General features: G+C 42.3%; 2 protein-coding genes across 2 annotated transcripts in view; one reads left to right on the forward strand and one right to left on the reverse strand.

Moving 5' to 3' along the window:
* Positions 1-11,154, reverse strand: part of LOC134876269 (disks large homolog 4-like) — a 31,985-nt gene extending 20,831 nt beyond the window's left edge. Inside the window, 7 exon segments of the mRNA XM_063901249.1 lie at positions 2,044-2,190; positions 3,015-3,091; positions 4,333-4,555; positions 4,965-5,090; positions 10,166-10,239; positions 10,514-10,633; positions 11,122-11,154. Of these exon segments, the coding sequence (XP_063757319.1) occupies positions 2,044-2,190; positions 3,015-3,091; positions 4,333-4,555; positions 4,965-5,090; positions 10,166-10,239; positions 10,514-10,633; positions 11,122-11,140 (786 nt within the window). The 5' untranslated portion in view covers positions 11,141-11,154.
* Positions 11,155-13,269: 2,115 nt separating this feature from the next.
* Positions 13,270-21,533, forward strand: LOC134875671 (7SK snRNA methylphosphate capping enzyme-like). The gene is given in 10 exon segments (XM_063900265.1): positions 13,270-13,643; positions 15,921-16,268; positions 16,396-16,652; positions 16,720-16,996; positions 18,005-18,257; positions 18,259-18,379; positions 18,382-18,608; positions 18,732-18,944; positions 21,043-21,151; positions 21,235-21,533. Coding segments are annotated over 9 exon segments (1,851 nt in total). The 5' UTR covers positions 13,270-13,643; positions 15,921-15,927; the 3' UTR covers positions 21,288-21,533.
* The last annotated feature ends 1,224 nt before the right edge of the window (positions 21,534-22,757 follow it).

Genomic DNA, 22,757 nt, shown 5'->3' on the forward strand with positions numbered 1-22,757 from the left:
CAATAATTTTTACTTAGTAAAACCAAATAATTTCAATATTTACTGTAGTATAACCTTTTAAACAATATTTATGTAGTATACCTTTAATTATCTATATATTACTGTAGTATAATTTTTAAAATATCATATATTACTGTGTATAACCTTTAAAATTTATATATTACTGTGAAAACCTTTTAATATCATATTTTAAACTGTAGTATAACCTTTAATATCTATATATTACTGTATTAAAACCCCTTTAATTAATTTTACTTATATTAAATTGTTATAACTTATTCCTTTAAATTCATATATTACGGGTTTAAATTTTTTATATCTTTTTAAAATTACTGTGTAAAACCTTTAAATCACATATATTATGTAGATAACCTTTTTATTAAATTTATTTTACGTGTAAAACCCTTAATATCATATTATTACTGTGTAAAACTTAATATCCATTTCCCTGTAGTAAAACCCTTTAATTCAATATATTTACTGGTATAACCTATACCTTTAAATCTTTATTTATTCTGTTTTAAAACCTTTTTAATTTTTCTTTAGTATAACCTTTAAATTCTATTAAATTATGGTAAATTTTAAATTCATTATTACGTAGAATTTAAATTAAATTTATTTTTTCCCTTTTTATCCCCTTTAAATCTTTATTCGTTATTTTTATAACCTTTATATAAATTATTACTGTGTTAACCTTAATACATAAATTATTTGAAACCTTTAATCATTATATTACTGTTTTTAAACCTAATTTCCTGTTATTCACCCCATTTTTCTCCCACATGACCCCGGACACATGACAAAATGACTGCATCCCCCAGGATACACACACCCTTTAAGGATCAGGACTTTAATCCCCCAAAAAGCCAAGAAAACTCTATCAAATGTAAAGGCATTTCAAAACAAAAGCGTACCTTAGGCCGGGACAACAGGTCCACGGGTTATCTTTAAAACTTACGTCTTCCTGTCGACCCGCAAACTGGGTTTTAAGAGACTGAAACGTGAGTATTTGTCCCCAGAAAGAGAATCTGTGAAGCGGGTAATATCATTTAGAATAAAGGACACGCTGCAGACTGTTCCTGGGAACATGGAGGCACATATCCTGACTGAGCAGCTTCAGCGTTATATAACAGAGCCTGACAGTTCCCTCTGAATTAATTAAACTCTTCCTCATTTCCCTCGACGGCTCTCTGACTGGAGGAAAAGAGGAACACTTCAATAGCTGCTAACTCACTTAGCAACTTACCAAAGCCAACCATAGAAGCCGATGAGCTAACAGGCAGCTAACGTAAGTCAAATACAAACGCAAGCTGTTAGTTTGAGTGAAGGTCCAATAAAAGACCAAGCGTAGATGCTGGACAGATACATGTAGGTAGCCTAGCTTGAGTGGAAGCGAATACAACTCAACGCTAATAATTTGTCAATGCTAATACTCAATGCTAATAGTCTAGTAGCGCCGCAAATTCCATGCGAACAGTCAGTGTTTGTTTTCTAAAGTCAAGGAAAAAGGAAAGAAGGATGTTGTAGCTGACGTCAAAAAACAAAGCTAGTAGCCTAGCTTCAGTGGAAGCTAACAGTCATATTCATTCAGTGCTAACAGATCAGTAGCTCACTAATGTCAAGGCTAACAGCTTTTTTAATACATGACATGCTCATGGCTAAGTTAGCTTGATGCTAACAGTCTGAGAGTTTAGTCAACAAGGAGAAGCTAAAAAGATGTTGAGTCGAATAAAAACATCTACAGTTCTTACTTTGAACAAACCATCAAGAGCCTAATCAATGAGAAAATAATGAACCACAGAGGAGGCTAACAGTAGCTAGCATAAGTTAGCCGGGTTCAGGTGAATACAGTCGACCATCCACACGACCTTTGACCTGCGACACAACACAACCAAACTAGTCACACATTAAGATTATTTTGGAGACACAGTTCATCCAATCAGAGAAGAGAATCTGCCCTCATGACAGCCTGATTGCCCCCCCCCCCCCCCGGAGCCAATCAGGCTGCTCTGAGCTAATTAGCGCTGTGAGCGAGGTTCCTACCATCATCCTCTGCCTGTGTCTCTTAGCTTTCCTCACGTTGTTGATGAAGCGTCTTCCCATCTTCTTGGCGTACCACACCGACACAAACATTCCTCCCCTGTCTCCCCCTCGCCTGTCTGTCTCTCCGCCTGTCTGTCTCTCTACAGGCTGTTACATAAAGACGGATGGAGATGGACTGACGGATGAATAATTAACGACCAGCAGCGCGGCAGCAGCAGAAGAAGAAGCTTGTTAATCTCGTTAGCCGTCCCTTCCTAACGAAGCCTGCGACTTGACAGCTCAGCACATCCCTCCCTCACTCAGGGGGGAGAGGGGGTGGCAGATGGGAGGCATCCTTTGTTAGACAAAGAAGAGAAACCAGGAGCATCAAAACCTACGAATAAGAAAAAAAAAAGAGAGCAGCTGAAACGCTCGCCCTCTGTCATCCCTCCTTCCTCCCCCGCTCTCTCTCTCTCACCCTCTCTCTCTCAATGCCTCTCTACCTCCCCCTCCTTCACGTCTCTGAAGGAATCCCCTCCCCTCCGTGATGTCACCGTCAGCCCGGAGCAAGGAGAGGAAAAAAGATTTTCCTTTCAAAGGAAATAAAACAGGAAACAGGAAACAGGAGTCGGTTTAGTAAATTAGCTAATGTGTGTTTTTTTAGCTACGTTAGCAAGACACACTCTTGCTATGCTAAAGCAGGATCTCTGAGTCAGAGGACCTTCAAGCTTACAAAAACAGAGGGCTCACACACACACACACAAACGCACACGCACGCACACACACACAGACAGACTAATGTTGTTGCCATGGTAACACCCCCATCCCCTTCTGCTGCCCCCCTCCTTCCATTCTAGTCGTTGCCATGGTGATGGCCCGAGCAAGAAAACAGTGTGTGTGTCTGTGTGTGTGTGTGTCAGTAATTAAGATGAACTCCCTCGGCTGCAGTGTGAATATTAATAACATGAAACGGCTGACCTCACATCACTCACTCTGAAGTGGGGGCAGCAGTTAAAGACTGCAGTACTGTGGAATCGCTTCTGATTCCAGACTATGAGTTCTCCTGATCCTGGGATCGAACTCATGTGAGTAGCAGCTCACAGAAACCTCCTCAACTTCCTCAAGAACATATCAGACCTTCTCAAAGACCTCCAGGTATTCACAAGTCGCCTCAAGGACACGTTTTACGTCTCTAACAACTTATCAACGTATGCCGCTTCCTCAAGGACCTCTCAAACCTCTTCAAGGACTTATCAAACTTCCTCTAGGACCTCAAGGACCTCTCAAACCTCTTCAAGGACTTATCAAACTTCCTCTAGGACCTCAAGGACCTCTCAAACCTCTTCAAGGACTTATCAAACTTCCTCTAGGACCTCAAGGACCTCTCAAACCTCTTCAATGACTTATCAAACTTCCTCTAGGACCTCAAGGACCTCTCAAACCTCTTCAAGGACTTATTAAACTTCCTCTAGGACCTCAAGGACCTCTCAAACCTCTTCAAGGACTTATCAAACTTCCTCTAGGACCTCAAGGACCTCTCAAACCTCTTCAAGGACTTATTAAACTTCCTCTAGGACCTCAAGGACCTCTCAAACCTCTTCAAGGACCTCTCAAACTTCTTCAAGGACTTATCAAACTTCCTCTAGGACCTCAAGGACCTCCCAAACCTCTTCAAGGACTTATCAAACTTCCTCTAGGACCTCAAGGGACCTCTCAAACCTCTTCAAGGACTTATCAAACTTCCTCTAGGACCTCAAGGACCTCTCAAACCTCTTCAAGGACTTATCAAACTTCCTCTAGGACCTCAAGGACCTCTCAAACCTCTTCAAGGACTTATCAAACTTCCTCTAGGACCTCAAGGACCTCTCAAACCTCTTCAAGGACTTATCAAACTTCCTCTAGGACCTCAAGGACCTCTCAAACCTCTTCAAGGACTTATCAAACTTCCTCTAGGGCCTCAAGGACCTCTCAAACCTCTTCAAGGACTTATCAAACTTCCTCTAGGACCTCAAGGACCTCTCAAACATCTTCAAGGACTTATCAAACTTCCTCTAGGACCTCAAGGACCTCTCAAACATCTTCAAGGACTTATCAAACTTCCTCTAGGACCTCAAGGACCTCTCAAACCTCTTCAAGGACTTATCAAACTTCCTAAAGGACTCAATGACCTTTCAATCAAAACTCCTGATCCTGATAAGATAAGATGAACCTTTATTAATCCCCGTGGGTGATCCTGATCCTGATCCTGATCACGATCCTGATCCTGACTCTGATCTTGATCCTGACCCCGATCCTGATCCTAATCCTGACCTTGATCCTGATCCCGATCCTGATCCTGACCCAGACCCTGACCCTGATCCCGATCCTGACCCTCACCCTGACCTTGATCCTGACCCTGACCCTGATTCCGATCCTGACCTTGATCCTGACCCAGACCCTGACCCTGATCCCGATCCTGACCCTGACTCTGACCTTGATCCTGACCCTGACCCTGATCCCGATCCTGACCCTGATCCTGACCCTGACCTTGTTCCTAACCCTGACCCTGACCCTGATCCTGATTCTGACCCAGACCCTGACCCTGACCCTGATCCTGATCCTGACCCTGATTCTGATGAGTCTCTCTGAAACCCTCACTGTTCTGATGTTTGCATTTCTGCTAACAAGTCCTTCTGTTTCAGGATGTTCTTCCTATGTGTCTGCAGGGCTCACACACACACACACACACACACACACACACACACACACACACACACACACACACACACACACACACACACACACACACACACACACACACACACACACTGTTTCTCTGACAAACAACAAAAGCCCATTCAAGGACCTCTTGAACTTTTAAAAGTATTTGTATGTGTGTGTGTGTGTGTGTGTGTGTGTGTGTGTGTGTGTGTGTGTGTGTGTGTGTGTGTGTGTGTACATACGGTGAGAGCTGCAGGGTGTGTGTATCCGTCCAGGTGTGTGTGAATAAGCTCGGTGCTGCATCCGTGAGTCAGGTGACCGGGGCTGGGATCGGCAGGTGGAGTCTCATCGCCCTGGTAACGGTACTTCTGAAAAGAAACAGCACTTTAGCTGTTAGCATGTTAGCATGTTAGCATGTTAGCATGTAAAGACTCGACCAGAGCTGAACCCCTGAGAATAAGAGACCCTACCAGAGCTGAACCCCTGAGAATAAGAGACCCTACCAGAGCTGAACCCCAGAGAATTAGAGACCCTACCAGAGCTGAACCCTAGAGAATTAGAGACCCTACCAGAGCTGAACCCCAGAGACCCTACCAGGGCTGAACCCTAGAGACCCTACCAGAGCTGAACCCCAGAGAATAAGAGACCATTCAAGAGCAGAACCCCAGAGAATAAGAGACCCTACCAGAGCTGAACCCCAGAAACACGACCAGAGCTGAACCCCAGAGACCCTACCAGAGCTGAACCCCAGAGAATAAGAGACCATTCAAGAGCAGAACCCCAGAGAATAAGAGACCCTACCAGAGCTGAACCCCAGAGAATAAGAGACCCTACCAGAGCTGAACCCCAGAGAATAAGAGACCCTACCAGAGCTGAACCCCAGAGAATAAGAGACCCTACCAGAGCTGAACCCCAGAGAATAAGAGACCCTACCAGAGCTGAACCCCAGAGAATAAGAGACCCTACCAGAGCTGAACCCCAGAGAATAAGAGACCCTACCAGAGCTGAACCCCAGAGAATAAGAGACCCTACCAGAGCTGAACCCCAGATAATAAGAGACCCTAGCAGAGCTGAACCCCAGAGGCCTTACCAGAGCTGAACCCCAGAGACCCTACCAGAGCTGAACCCCAGACACCCTACCAGAGCTGAACCCCAGAGAATAAGAGACCCTAGCAGAGCTGAACCCCAGAGAATAAGAGACCCTACCAGAGCTGAACCCCAGAGAATAAGAGACCCTACCAGAGCTGAACCCCAGAGAATAAGAGACCCTACCAGAGCTGAACCCCAGATAATAAGAGACCCTAGCAGAGCTGAACCCCAGAGGCCTTACCAGAGCTGAACCCCAGAGACCCTACCAGAGCTGAACCCCAGACACCCTACCAGAGCTGAACCCCAGAGAATAAGAGACCCTACAAGAGCTGAACCCCAGAGAATAAGAGACCCTACAAGAGCAGAACCCCAGAGAATAAGAGACCCTACCAGAGCTGAACCCCAGAGAATAAGAGACCCTACCAGAGCGAAACCCCAGAGAATAAGAGACCCTACCAGAGCTGAACCCCAGAGACCCTACCAGAGCTGAACCCCAGAGAATAAGATACCCTACCAGAGCAGAACCCCAGAGACCCTAGCAGAGCTGAACCCCAGAGACCTTACCAGAGCTGAACCCCACAGACCCAACCAGAGCTGAACCCAAGAGAATAAGAGACCCTACCAGAGCAGAACCCCAGAGACCCTAGCAGAGCTGAACCCCAGAGACCTTACCAGAGCAGAACCCCAGAGACCCTACCAGAGCTGAACCCCAGAGACCTTACCAGAGCTGAACCCCAGAGACCCTACCAGAGCTGAACCCCAGAGACCCTACCAGAGCTGAACCCCAGAGACCCTAGCAGAGCTGAACCCCAGAGACCTTACCAGAGCAGAACCCCAGAGACCCTAGCAGAGCTGAACCCCAGAGACCCTACCAGAGCTGAACCCCAGAGACCCTAGCAGAGCTGAACCCCAGAGACCTTACCAGAGCTGAACCCCAGAGACCCTACCAGAGCTGAACCCCAGAGACCCTACCAGAGCTGAACCCCAGAGAACAAGAGACCCTACCAGAGCTGAACCCCAGACATCCTACCAGAGCAGAACCCCAGAGAATAAGAGACCCTACCAGAGCGGAACCCCAGAGAATAAGAGACCCTACAAGAGCAGAACCCCAGAGAATAAGAGACCCTACCAGAGCTGAACCCCAGAGAATAAAAGACCCTACCAGAGCTGAACCCCAGAGAATAAGAGACCCTACCAGAGCTGAACCCCAGAGAATAAGAGACCCTAGCAGAGCTGAACCCCAGAGGCCTTACCAGAGCTGAACCCCAGAGACCCTACCAGAGCTGAACCCCAGACACCCTACCAGAGCTGAACCCCAGAGAATAAGAGACCCTAGCAGAGCTGAACCCCAGAGACCTTACCAGAGCTGAACCCCAGAGAATAAGAGACCCTACAAGAGCTGAACCCCAGAGAATAAGAGACCCTACCAGAGCTGAACCCCAGAGAATAAGAGACCCTACAAGAGCTGAACCCCAGAGAATAAGAGACCCTACCAGAGCTGAACCCCAGAGAATAAGAGACCCTACCAGAGCGGAACCCCTGAGAATAAGAGACCTGACCAGAGCGGAACCCCTGAGAATAAGAGACCCTACCAGAGCTGAACCCCAGAGAATAAGAGACCCTACAAGAGCAGAACCCCAGAGAATAAGAGACCCTACAAGAGCAGAACCCCAGAGAATAAGAGACCCTACCAGAGCTGAACCCCAGAGAATAAGAGACCCTACCAGAGCGGAACCTCAGAGAATAAGAGACCCGACCAGAGCAGAACCCCAGAGACCGTACCAGAGCAGAACCCTAGAGACCCAACCAGAGCTGAACCCCAGAGAATAAGAGACTCTACCAGAGCTGAACCCCAGAAACACGACCAGAGCTGAACCCCAGAGAACCAGAGTCCCTACCAGAGCAGAACCCCAGAGACCCCTAACAAAGCAGAACCCAAGAGACCCTACCAGAGCAGAACCCTAGAGACCCAACCAGAGCTGAACCCCAGAGACCCTACCAGAGCAGAACCCTAGAGAATAAGAGACCCTACCAGAGCAGAACCCCAGAGACCCTACCAGAGCAGAACCCTAGAGACCCAACCAGAGCTGAACCCTAGAGAATAAGAGACCCTACCAGAGCTGAACCCCAGAGACCCTACCAGAGCTGAACCCCAGAGACCCTACCAGAGCTGAACCCCAGAGAATAAGAGACCCTACCAGAGATGAACCCCAGAAACCCTACCAGAGCTGAACCCTAGAAACCCGACCAGAACTGAACCCCAGAGAACAAGAGACCCTAGCAGAGCTGAACCCCAGAGACCCTACCAGAGCTGAACCCCAGGGACCAGAACTGAACCCCAGAGAACAAGAGACCCTACCAGAGCTGAACCCCAGAGACCCTACCAGAGCTGAACCCCAGAGAACAAGAGACCCTAGCAGAGCTGAACCCCAGAGACCCTACCAGAGCTGAACCCCAGAGACCCTACCAGAGCTTAACCCCAGGGACCAGAACTGAACCCCAGAGAACAAGAGACCCTACCAGAGCTGAACCCCAGAGACCCGACCAGAGCTGAATCCCAGAAACCAGAACTGGACCCCAGAGAACAAGAGACCCTACCAGACCTGAACCCCAGAGAATAAGTGACCCTACCAAAGATGAACCCCAGAAACCCTACCAGAGCTGAACCCTAGAAACCCGACCAGAACTGAACCCCAGAGAACAAGAGACCCTAGCAGAGCTGAACCCCAGAGACCCTACCAGAGCTGAACCCCAGGGACCAGAACTGAACCCCAGAGAACAAGAGACCCTACCAGAGCTGAACCCCAGAGACCCTACCAGAGCTGAACCCCAGAGAACAAGAGACCCTAGCAGAGCTGAACCCCAGAGACCCTACCAGAGCTGAACCCCAGAGACCCTACCAGAGCTTAACCCCAGGGACCAGAACTGAACCCCAGAGAACAAGAGACCCTACCAGAGCTGAACCCCAGAGACCCGACCAGAGCTGAATCCCAGAAACCAGAACTGGACCCCAGAGAACAAGAGACCCTACCAGACCTGAACCCCAGAGAATAAGTGACCCTACCAAAGATGAACCCCAGAAACCCTACCAGAGCTGAACCCTAGAAACCCGACCAGAACTGAACCCCAGAGAACAAGAGACCCTAGCAGAGCTGAACCCCAGAGACCCTACCAGAGCTGAACCCCAGGGACCAGAACTGAACCCCAGAGAACAAGAGACCCTACCAGAGCTGAACCCCAGAGACCCTACCAGAGCTGAACCCCAGAGAACAAGAGACCCTAGCAGAGCTGAACCCCAGAGACCCTACCAGAGCTGAACCCCAGAGACCCTACCAGAGCTTAACCCCAGGGACCAGAACTGAACCCCAGAGAACAAGAGACCCTACCAGAGCTGAACCCCAGAGACCCGACCAGAGCTGAATCCCAGAAACCAGAACTGGACCCCAGAGAACAAGAGACCCTACCAGACCTGAACCCCAGAGAATAAGTGACCCGACCAGAGCAACAGGGTGACGGTGCATTTTACCGAGGCACCGACCTGTTGCTGTGAAATAAATCAGAACATTTTTATCGTTTTAAAAATAAAATAAAACGTCTGAAAAACACATTTACAGAAGCTACAGCCATGCTAACAGCTAGCTACAGGCTACGGGCTGTATGTTAGCCCGAGCTAACATACATGCTAATGTGGCCATGCTAATACACACACACACACACACACACACACACACACACACACACACACACACGGAGACACAGTGGATGAAAACATGACGGACAGCGAGCGATGAAACCCGGCTTCATGGTTCACATGGACTCATGTGTCCTCCTGAACATACGTGTGTGTGTCCTGATGAAGTGTGTGTGTGTGTGTCCTGATGCAGTGTGTGTGTGTGTGTGTGTGTGTGTGTGTGTGTGTGTGTGTGTGTGTGTGTGTGTGTGTGTGTGTGTGTGTTTTAGCGGGATGTGTGCGGGCGGTCTGCTCTTACCTTGGTGGTGACAATGCAGAGGCAGTCCATATCCACACACACACACTCACACACACAAACACACACACACACACATCTTTACAAACACACACGCACTCATCTCTCTTGGTCGCCCTCCCCCCTCTCTCTCTCTCTGTCGGTCCTCGCCGCCACGGTTCCGCCGTCTGTCGGGGGGGCAAGATGTGTTTTTTGGGGGGGGCTCCTTGAGTGTGTGAGGAGCGAGACGAGGGGGGGGGGGGTGGGCTCCTGTTGCCATGGTGTTATGCAGCTGTTGCCCCGGTGACGCTGCAGCAGCTGTTGCTAGGTAACAGAGACGGGTGTTGCCCTGTGGATTGAAGAGAGGGGGGCGGTGGGGGGGGCTGTACCTGTGCAGGTGTGTGTGGCCGGCTCGTCATCGTCTGGTTCTCACACACCGTCAGCTCATAGAACTCCTGGATGTCTGCACACACACACACACACACACACACACACACACACACACACACACACACACACACACACACACACACAGTTAAGTGGCTGACACAGATTTATTTTGAAGTTTAACGCTTTAAATGTTTCTGTCCGAAAAATCCCCAAAATGTCACAAAAAAAATCTGAAAAAGATGTTTATGTTTATTTTATGTGTGTGTGTGTGTGTGTGTGTGTGTGTGTGTGTGTGTGTGTGTGTGTGTGTGTGTGTGTTTGTGTGTGTGTTTGTGTGTGTGTGTTACCCAGCAGGGCCTGGAACAGGTCGCTCTGGAAGACGTTTAGCAGTTTCTCAGCGCGACCTTTGACCCCGTCTGCAACGCTGGCCTGGCACGCCTCCATCACCTGCAGGGCGCGCTGCGTGTCTGTCACATGTCACAAGTACACATCATGTATGTTATATGTATTTTACATACATCCAACCCCCCCATGAGCTGTTTATATGCAGAGTCACAGCGGTCACAGAGTCACATGTCCCCAGCTGGTCACATGTATATGACACCCCTGAAACACTGCAGGTGAGCAGGGTAGACTACACACACACACACACACACACACACACACACACACACACACACACAGTGAAGTCCTGATGCACTTCCTCCAGTCTGGAGTGAAACCCGTTATAGATCACACACCTGATTTAAAGGTGGATGCATTGTGTGCTGTGTCTGAAACAGTGTGTTACTGTGCTACAGTAGTGTGTGTAGTTATACTAAAGAGTCAAGAGGACAAACACACACACACACACACACACACACACTTTACATTAAGTACACACTGATGGTGTGTAAGGTCACAGAAAACATGTGGTATTCTTATATCGAGGTTTATTTGCTTTAAAGCGTCTCACCTTTTCTTTTCAGCGGCATGTCGTCTCTGTGATCCTCATAAATCCTCTTTAGGGATTTTACAAACACACGCAGGGCATGCTGGGTAATGCAGTCCTGACCTGCAGCGCAGATTAAACCCACGTGATTGGACGAGGCTCAGTTTGATTGACAGCTCAAAGTGATGTAAGCTAAAATCAAACATCACTTAAAGATGTGATTTAAACAGAAAGAGTTAACAGAAGTTATAAATGAAATATAGAGCAGTAAAACAATCATAGAAAGTCAGACAATAATTAAATAACCAGTCAGACAATAATTAAATAACCAGTCAGACAATAATTAAATAACCAGTCAGACAATAATTAAATAACCAGTCAGGTAATAATTAAATAACCAGTCAGACAATAATTAAATAACCAGTCAGACAATAATTAAATAACCAGTCAGACAATAATTAAATAACCAGTCAGACAATAATTAAATAACCAGTCAGACAATAATTAAATAACCAGTCAGACAATAATTAAATAACCAGTCAGGTAATAATTAAATAACCAGTCAGACAATAATTAAATAACCAGTCAGACAATAATTAAATAACCAGTCAGACAATAATTAAATAACCAGTCAGACAATAATTAAATAACCAGTCAGGTAATAATTAAATAACCAGTCAGACAATAATTAAATAACCAGTCAGGTAATAATTAAATAACCAGTCAGACAATAATTAAATAACCAGTCAGGTAATAATTAAATAACCAGTCAGACAATAATTAAATAACCAGTCAGACAATAATTAAATAACCAGTCAGACAATAATTAAATAACCAGTCAGACAATAATTAAATAACCAGTCAGACAATAATTAAATAACCAGTCAGACAATAATTAAATAACCAGTCAGGTAATAATTAAATAACCAGTCAGACAATAATTAAATAACCAGTCAGACAATAATTAAATAACCAGTCAGACAATAATTAAATAACCAGTCAGACAATAATTAAATAACCAGTCAGACAATAATTAAATAACCAGTCAGACATTAATTAAATAACCAGTCAGACAATAATTAAATAACCAGTCAGACAATAATTAAATAACCAGTCAGACATTAATTAAATAACCAGTCAGACAATAATTAAATAACCAGTCAGACATTAATTAAATAACCAGTCAGACAATAATTAAATAACCAGTCAGACATTAATTAAATAACCAGTCAGACAATAATTAAATAACCAGTCAGACAATAATTAAATAACCAGTCAGACATTAATTAAATAACCAGTCAGACAATAATTAAATAACCAGTCAGACAATAATTAAATAACCAGTCAGACAATAATTAAATAACCAGTCAGACAATAATTAAATAACCAGTCAGACAATAATTAAATAACCAGTCAGACAATAATTAAATAACCAGTCAGACAATAATTAAATAACCAGTCAGACATTAATTAAATAACCAGTCAGACAATAATTAAATAACCAGTCAGACATTAATTAAATAACCAGTCAGACAATAATTAAATAACCAGTCAGACAATAATTAAATAACCAGTCAGACAATAATCTGCATTATGATTAAATAAGAAGTCAGTTGTTGTTGTTGTTGTTATTGTTGTTGTTGTTTTCTTTTGGAGACTGGCACGATGTGACTATGAGCCCTCAGTCTAACCTGTCAGGCTGGATTCAATGCGCATGAAGTGTGTGACTACAGGTGTGTCACTACAGGTGTGTGACTACAGGTGACTACAGGAGGACAGTACACTCAGACACAGTCAGGTGTGAGGTTATTAACGGAGAGGTGTTTTTATGGAGGAGTTGACCAGAGAGTTGGCGGTACCTGCGAAGCTCCACTCAGGGTATAAGCTCTCACTGTAAGGCTTTCTGTGGCTCAAAGAGACAGAATCAGCTGTTTCCGGTCTGAACTTTAGTAAACATCCTCACTGTGCGTGTTTTAATCCGCAGTTCATACATTATAACGTGGTTTTTTATTTTATTGACGTTAAATCTTGTACTGGTTTGTGTTTTCGGTCAGGCAGCGCTCAGGACGCGGTCTTTCTCCCGCCCCCCCGAAGTGTGTCCAATCAGACGCCTGCTCGGACCAGAGAGTTTGTCTGATTGGTCACAGCTTGGGAGAGGCAGGAGCCCAGCTCGGCACGTGATTGGCGGGATGAGCCGTCGCTCAAGTGGCCTCGCGGCTGGAGTATAAATTGAGAGGATCGGAATCTGGAGTGAGAAGAAGCAGCTAGCCTTAGTTTAGAGCTAATCTGTAACATAGCACACACATTAACAAACACACTAACACAAACAGACAAACACACGCACGGTGATCAGCAGGAGCTCGCTCTCATGCACTTTTTATTAAGCTGTGTTTGTGCAACAGAACTCCCTGCATGTTAGCAGGACTGGGCTAGCTGCAGAAGCTAACTGTTTACCAGGTTAGGTTTAATTATTCATGAGGGTGCTACGTGATTGGTGGAGGCAGCGGAAAGGGCGGAGCTAGAGAAGTGAACGTTTTCTGCAGACAGTGAGTATAAAAAGTACTAATACTACTCTGTATACACTCTGTATGATACTACTCTGTAAACATACTCTGTATAATACTAATACTACACTGTATAATACTAATACTACTCTGTAAACACTCTGTATAATACTACTCTGTAAACATACTCTGTATAATACTAATACTACTCTGTAAACATACTCTGTATAATACTAATACTACTCTGTAAACATACTCTGTATAATACTACTCTGTAAACATACTCTGTATAATACTAATACTACTCTGTATAATACTAATACTACACTGTATAATACTAATACTACTCTGTAAACATACTCTGTATAATACTACACTGTAAACATACTCTGTATAATACTAATACTACTCTGTATAATACTAATACTACACTGTATAATACTAATACTACTCTGTAAACATACTCTGTATAATACTAATACTACTCTGTATAATACTAATACTACACTGTAAACATACTCTGTATAATACTAATACTACTCTGTAAACATACTCTGTATAATACTAATACTGCTCTGTATAATACTAATACTACACTGTAAACATACTCTGTATAATACTAATACTACTCTGTAAACATACTCTGTATAATACTAATACTACTCTGTAAACATACTCTGTATAATACTACTCTGTAAACATACTCTGTATGATACTACTCTGTAAACATACTCTGTATAATACTACTCTGTAAACATACTCTGTATAATACTACTCTGTAAACATACTCTGTATAATACTAATACTACTCTGTAAACATACTCTGTATGATACTACTCTGTAAACATACTCTGTATAATACTAATACTACTCTGTAAACATACTCTGTATAATACTAATACTACACTGTATAATACTAATACTACACTGTAAACATACTCTGTATAATACTAATACTACTCTGTAAACATACTCTGTATAATACTAATACTACTCTGTAAACATACTCTGTATAATACTACTCTGTAAACATACTCTGTATGATACTACTCTGTAAACATACTCTGTATAATACTAATACTACTCTGTAAACATACTCTGTATAATACTAATACTACTCTGTATAATACTAATACTACACTGTAAACATACTCTGTATAATACTACACTGTAAACATACTCTGTATAATACTAATACTACTCTGTATAATACTAATACTACACTGTAAACATACTCTGTATAATACTACACTGTAAACATACTCTGTATGATACTACTCTGTAAACATACTCTGTATAATACTACTCTGTAAACATACTCTGTATGATACTACTCTGTAAACATACTCTGTATAATACTAATACTACTCTGTATAATACTAATACTACACTGTAAACATACTCTGTATAATACTACACTGTAAACATACTCTGTATGATACTACTCTGTAAACATACTCTGTATAATACTACTCTGTAAACATACTCTGTATAATACTACACTGTAAACATACTCTGTATGATACTACTCTGTAAACATACTCTGTATAATACTAATACTACTCTGTATAATACTAATACTACACTGTAAACATACTCTGTATAATACTAATACTACACTGTAAACATACTCTGTATAATACTACACTGTAAACATACTCTGTATAATACTACACTGTAAACATACTCTGTATAATACTAATACTACTCTGTATGATACTAATACTACACTGTAAACATACTCTGTATAATACTAATACTACTCTGTAAACATACTCTGTATAATACTACACTGTAAACATACTCTATAATACTAATACTACACTGTAAACATACTCTGTATAATACTACACTGTAAACATACTCTGTATAATAGTACTCTGTAAACATACTCTGTATAATACTAATACTACTCTGTAAACATACTCTGTATAATACTACTCTGTAAACATACTCTGTATAATAGTACTCTGTAAACATACTCTGTATAATACTAATAATACTCTTTATATCTACTCCAATCGTGCATCAGTTGAAACTCTTAAACCACGCTGTTTATATACTTATACCCGAGTTAAAGTACTTCTGCTGTAAACTACTCGTTACACGGTGCGTTTCTAAAGTTTCAGGAGAAAGACACATTAATAATTAAAGAGTAAATTGTATATATTATATTGTAAGTAAAGTTATCACACGTGTGTTTCTATATTACTGATTATTTTAATTAGTTTGGTAAAGTACTGATGAATCTGATTGGTTCTGCCCCCTGTCCGTCACACTGATCCCTCCCCTCTCTGTTATTGGCTGGTGTGTCCACAGGAGGAAGATGATCAGGATGTCATTAGACACAGAGACTGTCCTCCCTCATGAGGTCAGCCCCGCCGCTGTCAGCCTATCAGAGCAGCCGCAGCTGGCCAAGTCCCACCCCCTACATGCTGCATACGGACTCCAGTTGCCCGACAACAGCCAGCCTGCCGCCGCTGGAGCTCAGCGAATAGTAAAGCGCCGTTACTCGATGGGCGTCGGGTTCAAGGGACTGGCCAAGCGTCGCCGCCGCACCAACAGCGACAGCCAATCAGAATCCGTGCTGCCGAGCCACTTCCTGTTGGGCGGGAACATCTTCGACCCGCTGAACCTCAACTCACTATTGGACGAGGACGTCAACAGGTGGGGGATTCATTTAATAAAACAGCAGTGAAACTCCCCAGCTCATTTCTGAAATACTACCTTTAAGTATTCTGATGAAGCATGATGTGACGCTGACCGGCAGCATTTACTCCTGCTCCCTCCTCAGAGCGACCAATCAGGAGACACCAAAGTGCTCACCCCTGCCACTGCGGGGCGGAGACCCTGTAGAGATCCTGGTTCCCCGTGACATTACAGACCCCCTGAACCTGAAGGGGGGGTGCCGCGGGGGTGGTGAGGTAGGGGGGCTGCTGCTCTCCCCCCTGAAAAGGAGGAGACACAGGAACAGACACCATGGGGGGGGTGGCGGGGGTGAGAGGGAGGCCGTACCTGCCCGGCTGTTCAGCTCCACGGTGGCTCTGACAGGTGAGAGGCCGGTGACGGTAGTAACCGGAGAGGTATTCATGTCAGTAATGATGTGACTGTGTTGCAGTTCCTCTGCTGACCAGAGAGGGCGGTGTCTCTGCGTCTCCGCTGCCCTGTGAACTGAACACCGCCATCACCTGTCGGGATGACGTGGTCCTGCCCCCCATCCTCCTCCGCAGACACACCCACCCCGCGCCGGGTAACCAGGGCGAGGGTCGCCAGCGGAGACAGCGCCGCACCACCTCCATCAGGTCGTTCGACTGTGCCGCTATTGCAACCACCGCAACCACAACACAGCCAACCAAATTCGAGACACCTCTGGTGGGAGGGGCTAAAGCTGGCAGGTGTGTTTTCTCTAAGTATTCAGACTTGTTCTCTAAGTATTCAGACTTGTTCTCTCAGTATTCAGACTTGTTGTCTAAGTATTCAGACTTGTTCTCTAAGTATTCAGACTTGTTCTCTCAGTATTCAGACTTGTTCTCTCAGTATTCAGACTTGTTCTCTCAGTATTCAGACTTGTTCTCTCAGTATTCAGACTTGTTGTCTCAGTATTCAGACTTGTTCTCTCAGTATTCAGACTTGTTGTCTAAGTATTCAGACTTGTTCTCTAAGTATTCAGACTTGTTCTCTCAGTATTCAGACTTGTTGTCTAAGTATTCAGACTTGTTCTCTCAGTATTCAGACTTGTTCTCTCAGTATTCAGACTTGTTCTCTAAGTATTCAGACTTGTTCTCTCAGTATTCAGACTTGTTCTCTAAGTATTCAGACTTGTTCTCTCAGTATTCAGACTTGTTCTCTAAGTATTCAGACTTGTTCTCTCAGTATTCAGACTTGTTCTCTAAGTATTCAGACGTGTTCTCTCAGTATTCAGACTTGTTCTCTCAGTATTCAGACTTGTTCTCTCAGTATTCAGACGTGTTCTCTCAGTATTCAGACTTGTTGTCTAAGTATTCAGACTTGTTCTCTCAGTATTCAGACTTGTTCTCTAAGTATTCAGACTTGTTCTCTCAGTATTCAGACTTGTTCTCTCAGTATTCAGACTTGTTCTCTCAGTATTCAGACGTGTTCTCTCAGTATTCAGACTTGTTGTCTAAGTATTCAGACTTGTTCTCTCAGTATTCAGACGTGTTCTCTCAGTATTCAGACTTGTTCTCTCAGTATTCAGACGTGTTCTCTCAGTATTCAGACTTGTTCTCTAAGTATTCAGACTTGTTCTCTATGTATTCAGACGTGTTCTCTCAGTATTCAGACGTGTTCTCTCAGTATTCAGACGTGTTCTCGACTTTTTAGTTTTGTGATGTTTGCCTTAGTCATTGAATGTTACACCTGAGTGAAATGCTGTTCTCTGACAGGTGTGGAGGCCCTCAGTCCGGCTCAGCTCAGCCACCACAGAAGAAGAAGAAGGACAAGCACCGCTATCAGCATGGCAACCACAGCCGTTACTACGGTTACCTTGGTTTCTATGGTGACGGGTGTGAGGGGCGCGTGGGCCCGCAGGACGACCCGCGGCTCCGCCTCCTGCAAGCCGATTGGTTCAGAGACAGGAAGGTGCTGGACATTGGCTGCGGCGCCGGTCACATGACGCTCGCTGTCGCCCGCAGATTTAACCCCCGCCCACATCCTGGGGGTGGAGCTTAACGAGAGGCTGGTCCACGCAGCCAATCAGAACATCAGACACTTCATGTCGCATGACCTGGTGCTGAAAGAGGAGGAGGAGAGGAGGAAGAGGAGAAGACGAAGAAGGAACAGGATATGGAGGAGGTGATGGTGGAGAAAGATGAGGTGATAGAGAAGGGGAAGGAGGAAGATATCATGGAGGTGATTAAGTTATTCCAGTGCTCTGTCTCCCTCCTTTCTCTCCCCCTTTCCTTCAGGGTGAGTCGGGGTCCTCTCTCAGCTCCACCCCTGCTCCTCCCCTCCTCCTCCAGGTTCCCTCAGAATGTCACATTCATCCAGGTGAATCTCTGATCTACAGTCAATCATGTTTAAATATACGCACGGTGACATCACTGTGACATCACTGTGACATCACTGTGACATCACTGTGACATCACTGTGACATCACAACTCCTCCTATAGGGCGATTACGTGTCACTGCAGGAGCTGTGGCCTGGGCGAGGCCAGTATGACGTCATCATTTGTCTGGGCGTGACCAAGTGGGTGCAGCTGCATTCAGGTGACGGGGGCGTGGCCACGTTGTTCAGGCGAGCCTATCAGAGCCTGTCGCCGGGCGGACTATTCATCCTGCAGCCCCAGCCATGGAGCAGCTACTGCCGCAGCAAGAGAGCCTCGGTACCATGCCTAAAATATACAGTATATATTTATACAGTACATATATTATAAATACAGTATATATTTATACAGTACATATATTATAAATACAGTATATATTTATACAGTGTACATATATTATAAATACAGTATATATTTATACAGTGTACATATATTATAAATACAGTATATATTTATACAGTACATATATTATAAATACAGTATATATTTATACAGTACATATATTATAAATACAGTATATATTTATACAGTGTACATATATTATAAATACAGTATATATTTATACAGTGTACATATATTATATATACAGTATATATTTATACAGTACATATATTATATATACAGTATATATTTATACAGTGTACATATATTATAAATACAGTATATATTTATACAGTGTACATATATTATATATACAGTATATATTTATACAGTACATATATTATATATACAGTATATATTTATACAGTACATATATTATAAATACAGTATATATTTATACAGTACATATATTATAAATACAGTATATATATATACAGTGTACATATATTATAAATACAGTATATATTTATACAGTGTACATATATTATATATACAGTATATATTTATACAGTACATATATTATAAATACAGTATATATTTATACAGTGTACATATATTATAAATACAGTATATATTTATACAGTACATATATTATAAATACAGTATATATTTATACAGTGTACATATATTATAAATACAGTATATATTTATACAGTACATATATTATAAATACAGTATATATTTATACAGTACATATATTATATATACAGTATATATTTATACAGTGTACATATATTATAAATACAGTATATATTTATACAGTACATATATTATAAATACAGTATATATTTATACAGTGTACATATATTATAAATACAGTATATATTTATACAGTGTACATATATTATAAATACAGTATATATTTATACAGTGTACATATATTATAAATACAGTATATATTTATACAGTACATATATTATAAATACAGTATATATTTATACAGTACATATATTATAAATACAGTATATATTTATACAGTACATATATTATATATACAGTATATATTTATACAGTACATATATTATAAATACAGTATATATATATACAGTGTACATATATTATAAATACAGTATATATTTATACAGTGTACATATATTATAAATACAGTATATATTTATACAGTACATATATTATAAATACAGTATATATTTATACAGTACATATATTATAAATACAGTATATATTTATACAGTACATATATTATAAATACAGTATATATATATACAGTGTACATATATTATAAATACAGTATATATTTATACAGTGTACATATATTATAAATACAGTATATATTTATACAGTACATATATTATAAATACAGTATATATTTATACAGTGTACATATATTATATATACAGTATATATTTATACAGGTACATATATTATATATACAGTATATATTTATACAGTACATATATTATAAATACAGTATATATTTATACAGTACATATATTATAATACAGTATATATTTATACAGTACATATATTATATATACAGTATATATTTATACAGTACATATATTATATATACAGTATATATTTATACAGTACATATATTATATATACAGTATATATTTATACAGTACATATATTATATATACAGTATATATTTATACTGTACATATATTATATATACAGTATATATTTATACAGTACATATATTATATATACAGTATATATTTATACAGTACATATATTATATATACAGTATATATTTATACAGTACATATATTATATATACAGTATATATTTATACTGTACATATATTATATATACAGTATATATTTATACAGTACATATATTATATATACAGTATATATTTATACAGTACATATATTATAAATACAGTATATATTTATACAGTACATATATTATATATACAGTATATATTTATACAGTACATATATTATAAATACAGTATATTTGTATACATTAATACAGTACATCGACTGTGTGTATACGTGTACACTTCTTTAAAGCGTTCTGTTTTGATCAGGAGAGGACGTGTGATGCCTTCAGGACCCTGAGGTTCAGACCAGAGCAGTTCACCTGGTACCTGACAGAGAGAGAGGGGTTCACCTCATACAGGATGCTCACACACACAGGTACACAAACAGGTACATACACAGGTACATACACAGGTACATACACACACACTTAGTCGCTAATCAGTTGTGTGTGTCCCCAGGTGACAAGAGGCCGATCTACCTATTCAACAAAGGCCCCGCCCGCAGGAAATGACAGCCTCTCTCTGATTGGTCTTTTTGTATTTGACTCTAACCTCGCAGCTAGATGGCTGAGTAGCCGATGACATCACAGAGGAGAATGAACTCTGATTGGAGCACAGTGTTTCTGTGACTGCGATTGGCTGCCAGAGCAAAGGATTGTGACTGCTGATTGGACGCTGACAGGAAGTGACACGTGTACAGGTCGACATGAAAACATTTATTGTTCAGTTTTTGTCAAAATAAAGAGAATTAACCCGTCTGTGGCTCTGAGGATTCATGTGTTCATTAACCCGTCTGTGGCTCTGAGGATTCATGTGTTCAATAACCCGTCTGTGGCTCTGAGGATTCATGTGTTCATTAACCCGTCTGTGGCTCTGAGGATTCATGTGTTCAATAACCCGTCTGTGGCTCTGAGGATTCATGTGTTCAATAACCGTCTGTGGCTCTGAGGATTCGTGTGTTCAATAACCCGTCTGTGGCTCTGAGGATTCATGTGTTCATTAACCCGTCTGTGGCTCTGAGGATTCATGTGTTCAATAACCCGTCTGTGGCTCTGAGGATTCATGTGTTCAATAACCCGTCTGTGGCTCTGAGGATTCATGTGTTCAATAACCCGTCTGTGGCTCTGAGGATTCATGTGTTCAATAACCCGTCTGTGGCTCTGAGGATTCATGTGTTCAATAACCCGTCTGTGGCTCTGAGGATTCATGTGTTCAGTAACCCGTCTGTGGCTCTGAGGATTCGTGTGTTCAATAACCCGTCTGTGGCTCTGAGGATTCATGTGTTCAATAACCCGTCTGTGGCTCTGAGGATTCGTGTGTTCAATAACCCGTCTGTGGCTCTGAGGATTTCGTGTGTTCAATAACTCGTCTGTGGCTCTGAGGATTCATGTGTTCATTAACCCGTCTGTGGCTCTGAGGATTCATGTGTTCATTAACCCGTCTGTGGCTCTGAGGATTCATGTGTTCAGTAACCCGTCTGTGGCTCTGAGGATTCGTGTGTTCATTAACCCGTCTGTGGCTCTGAGGATTCATGTGTTCATTAACCGTCTGTGGCTCTGAGGATTCGTGTGTTCATTAACCCGTCTGTGGCTCTGAGGATTCATGTGTTCAGTAACCCGTCTGTGGCTCTGAGGATTCATGTGTTCAGTAACCCGTCTGTGGCTCTGAGGATTCGTGTGTTCATTAACCCGTCTGTGGCTCTGAGGATTTGTGTGTTCATTAACCCGTCTGTGGCTCTGAGGATTCGTGTGTTCATTAACCCGTCTGTGGCTCTGAGGATTTGTGTGTTCAATAACCCGTCTGTGGCTCTGAGGATTCGTGTGTTCAATAACCGTCTGTGGCTCTGAGGATTTGTGTGTTCAATAACCCGTCTGTGGCTCTGAGGATTTGTGTGTTCATTAACCGTCTGTGGCTCTGAGGATTCGTGTGTTCATTTACCCGTCTGTGGCTCTGAGGATTCATGTGTTCATTAACCCGTCTGT

Source organism: Eleginops maclovinus, chromosome 14, assembly GCF_036324505.1.
Source record: "Eleginops maclovinus isolate JMC-PN-2008 ecotype Puerto Natales chromosome 14, JC_Emac_rtc_rv5, whole genome shotgun sequence".
Lineage (NCBI taxonomy): Eukaryota > Metazoa > Chordata > Actinopteri > Perciformes > Eleginopidae > Eleginops > Eleginops maclovinus.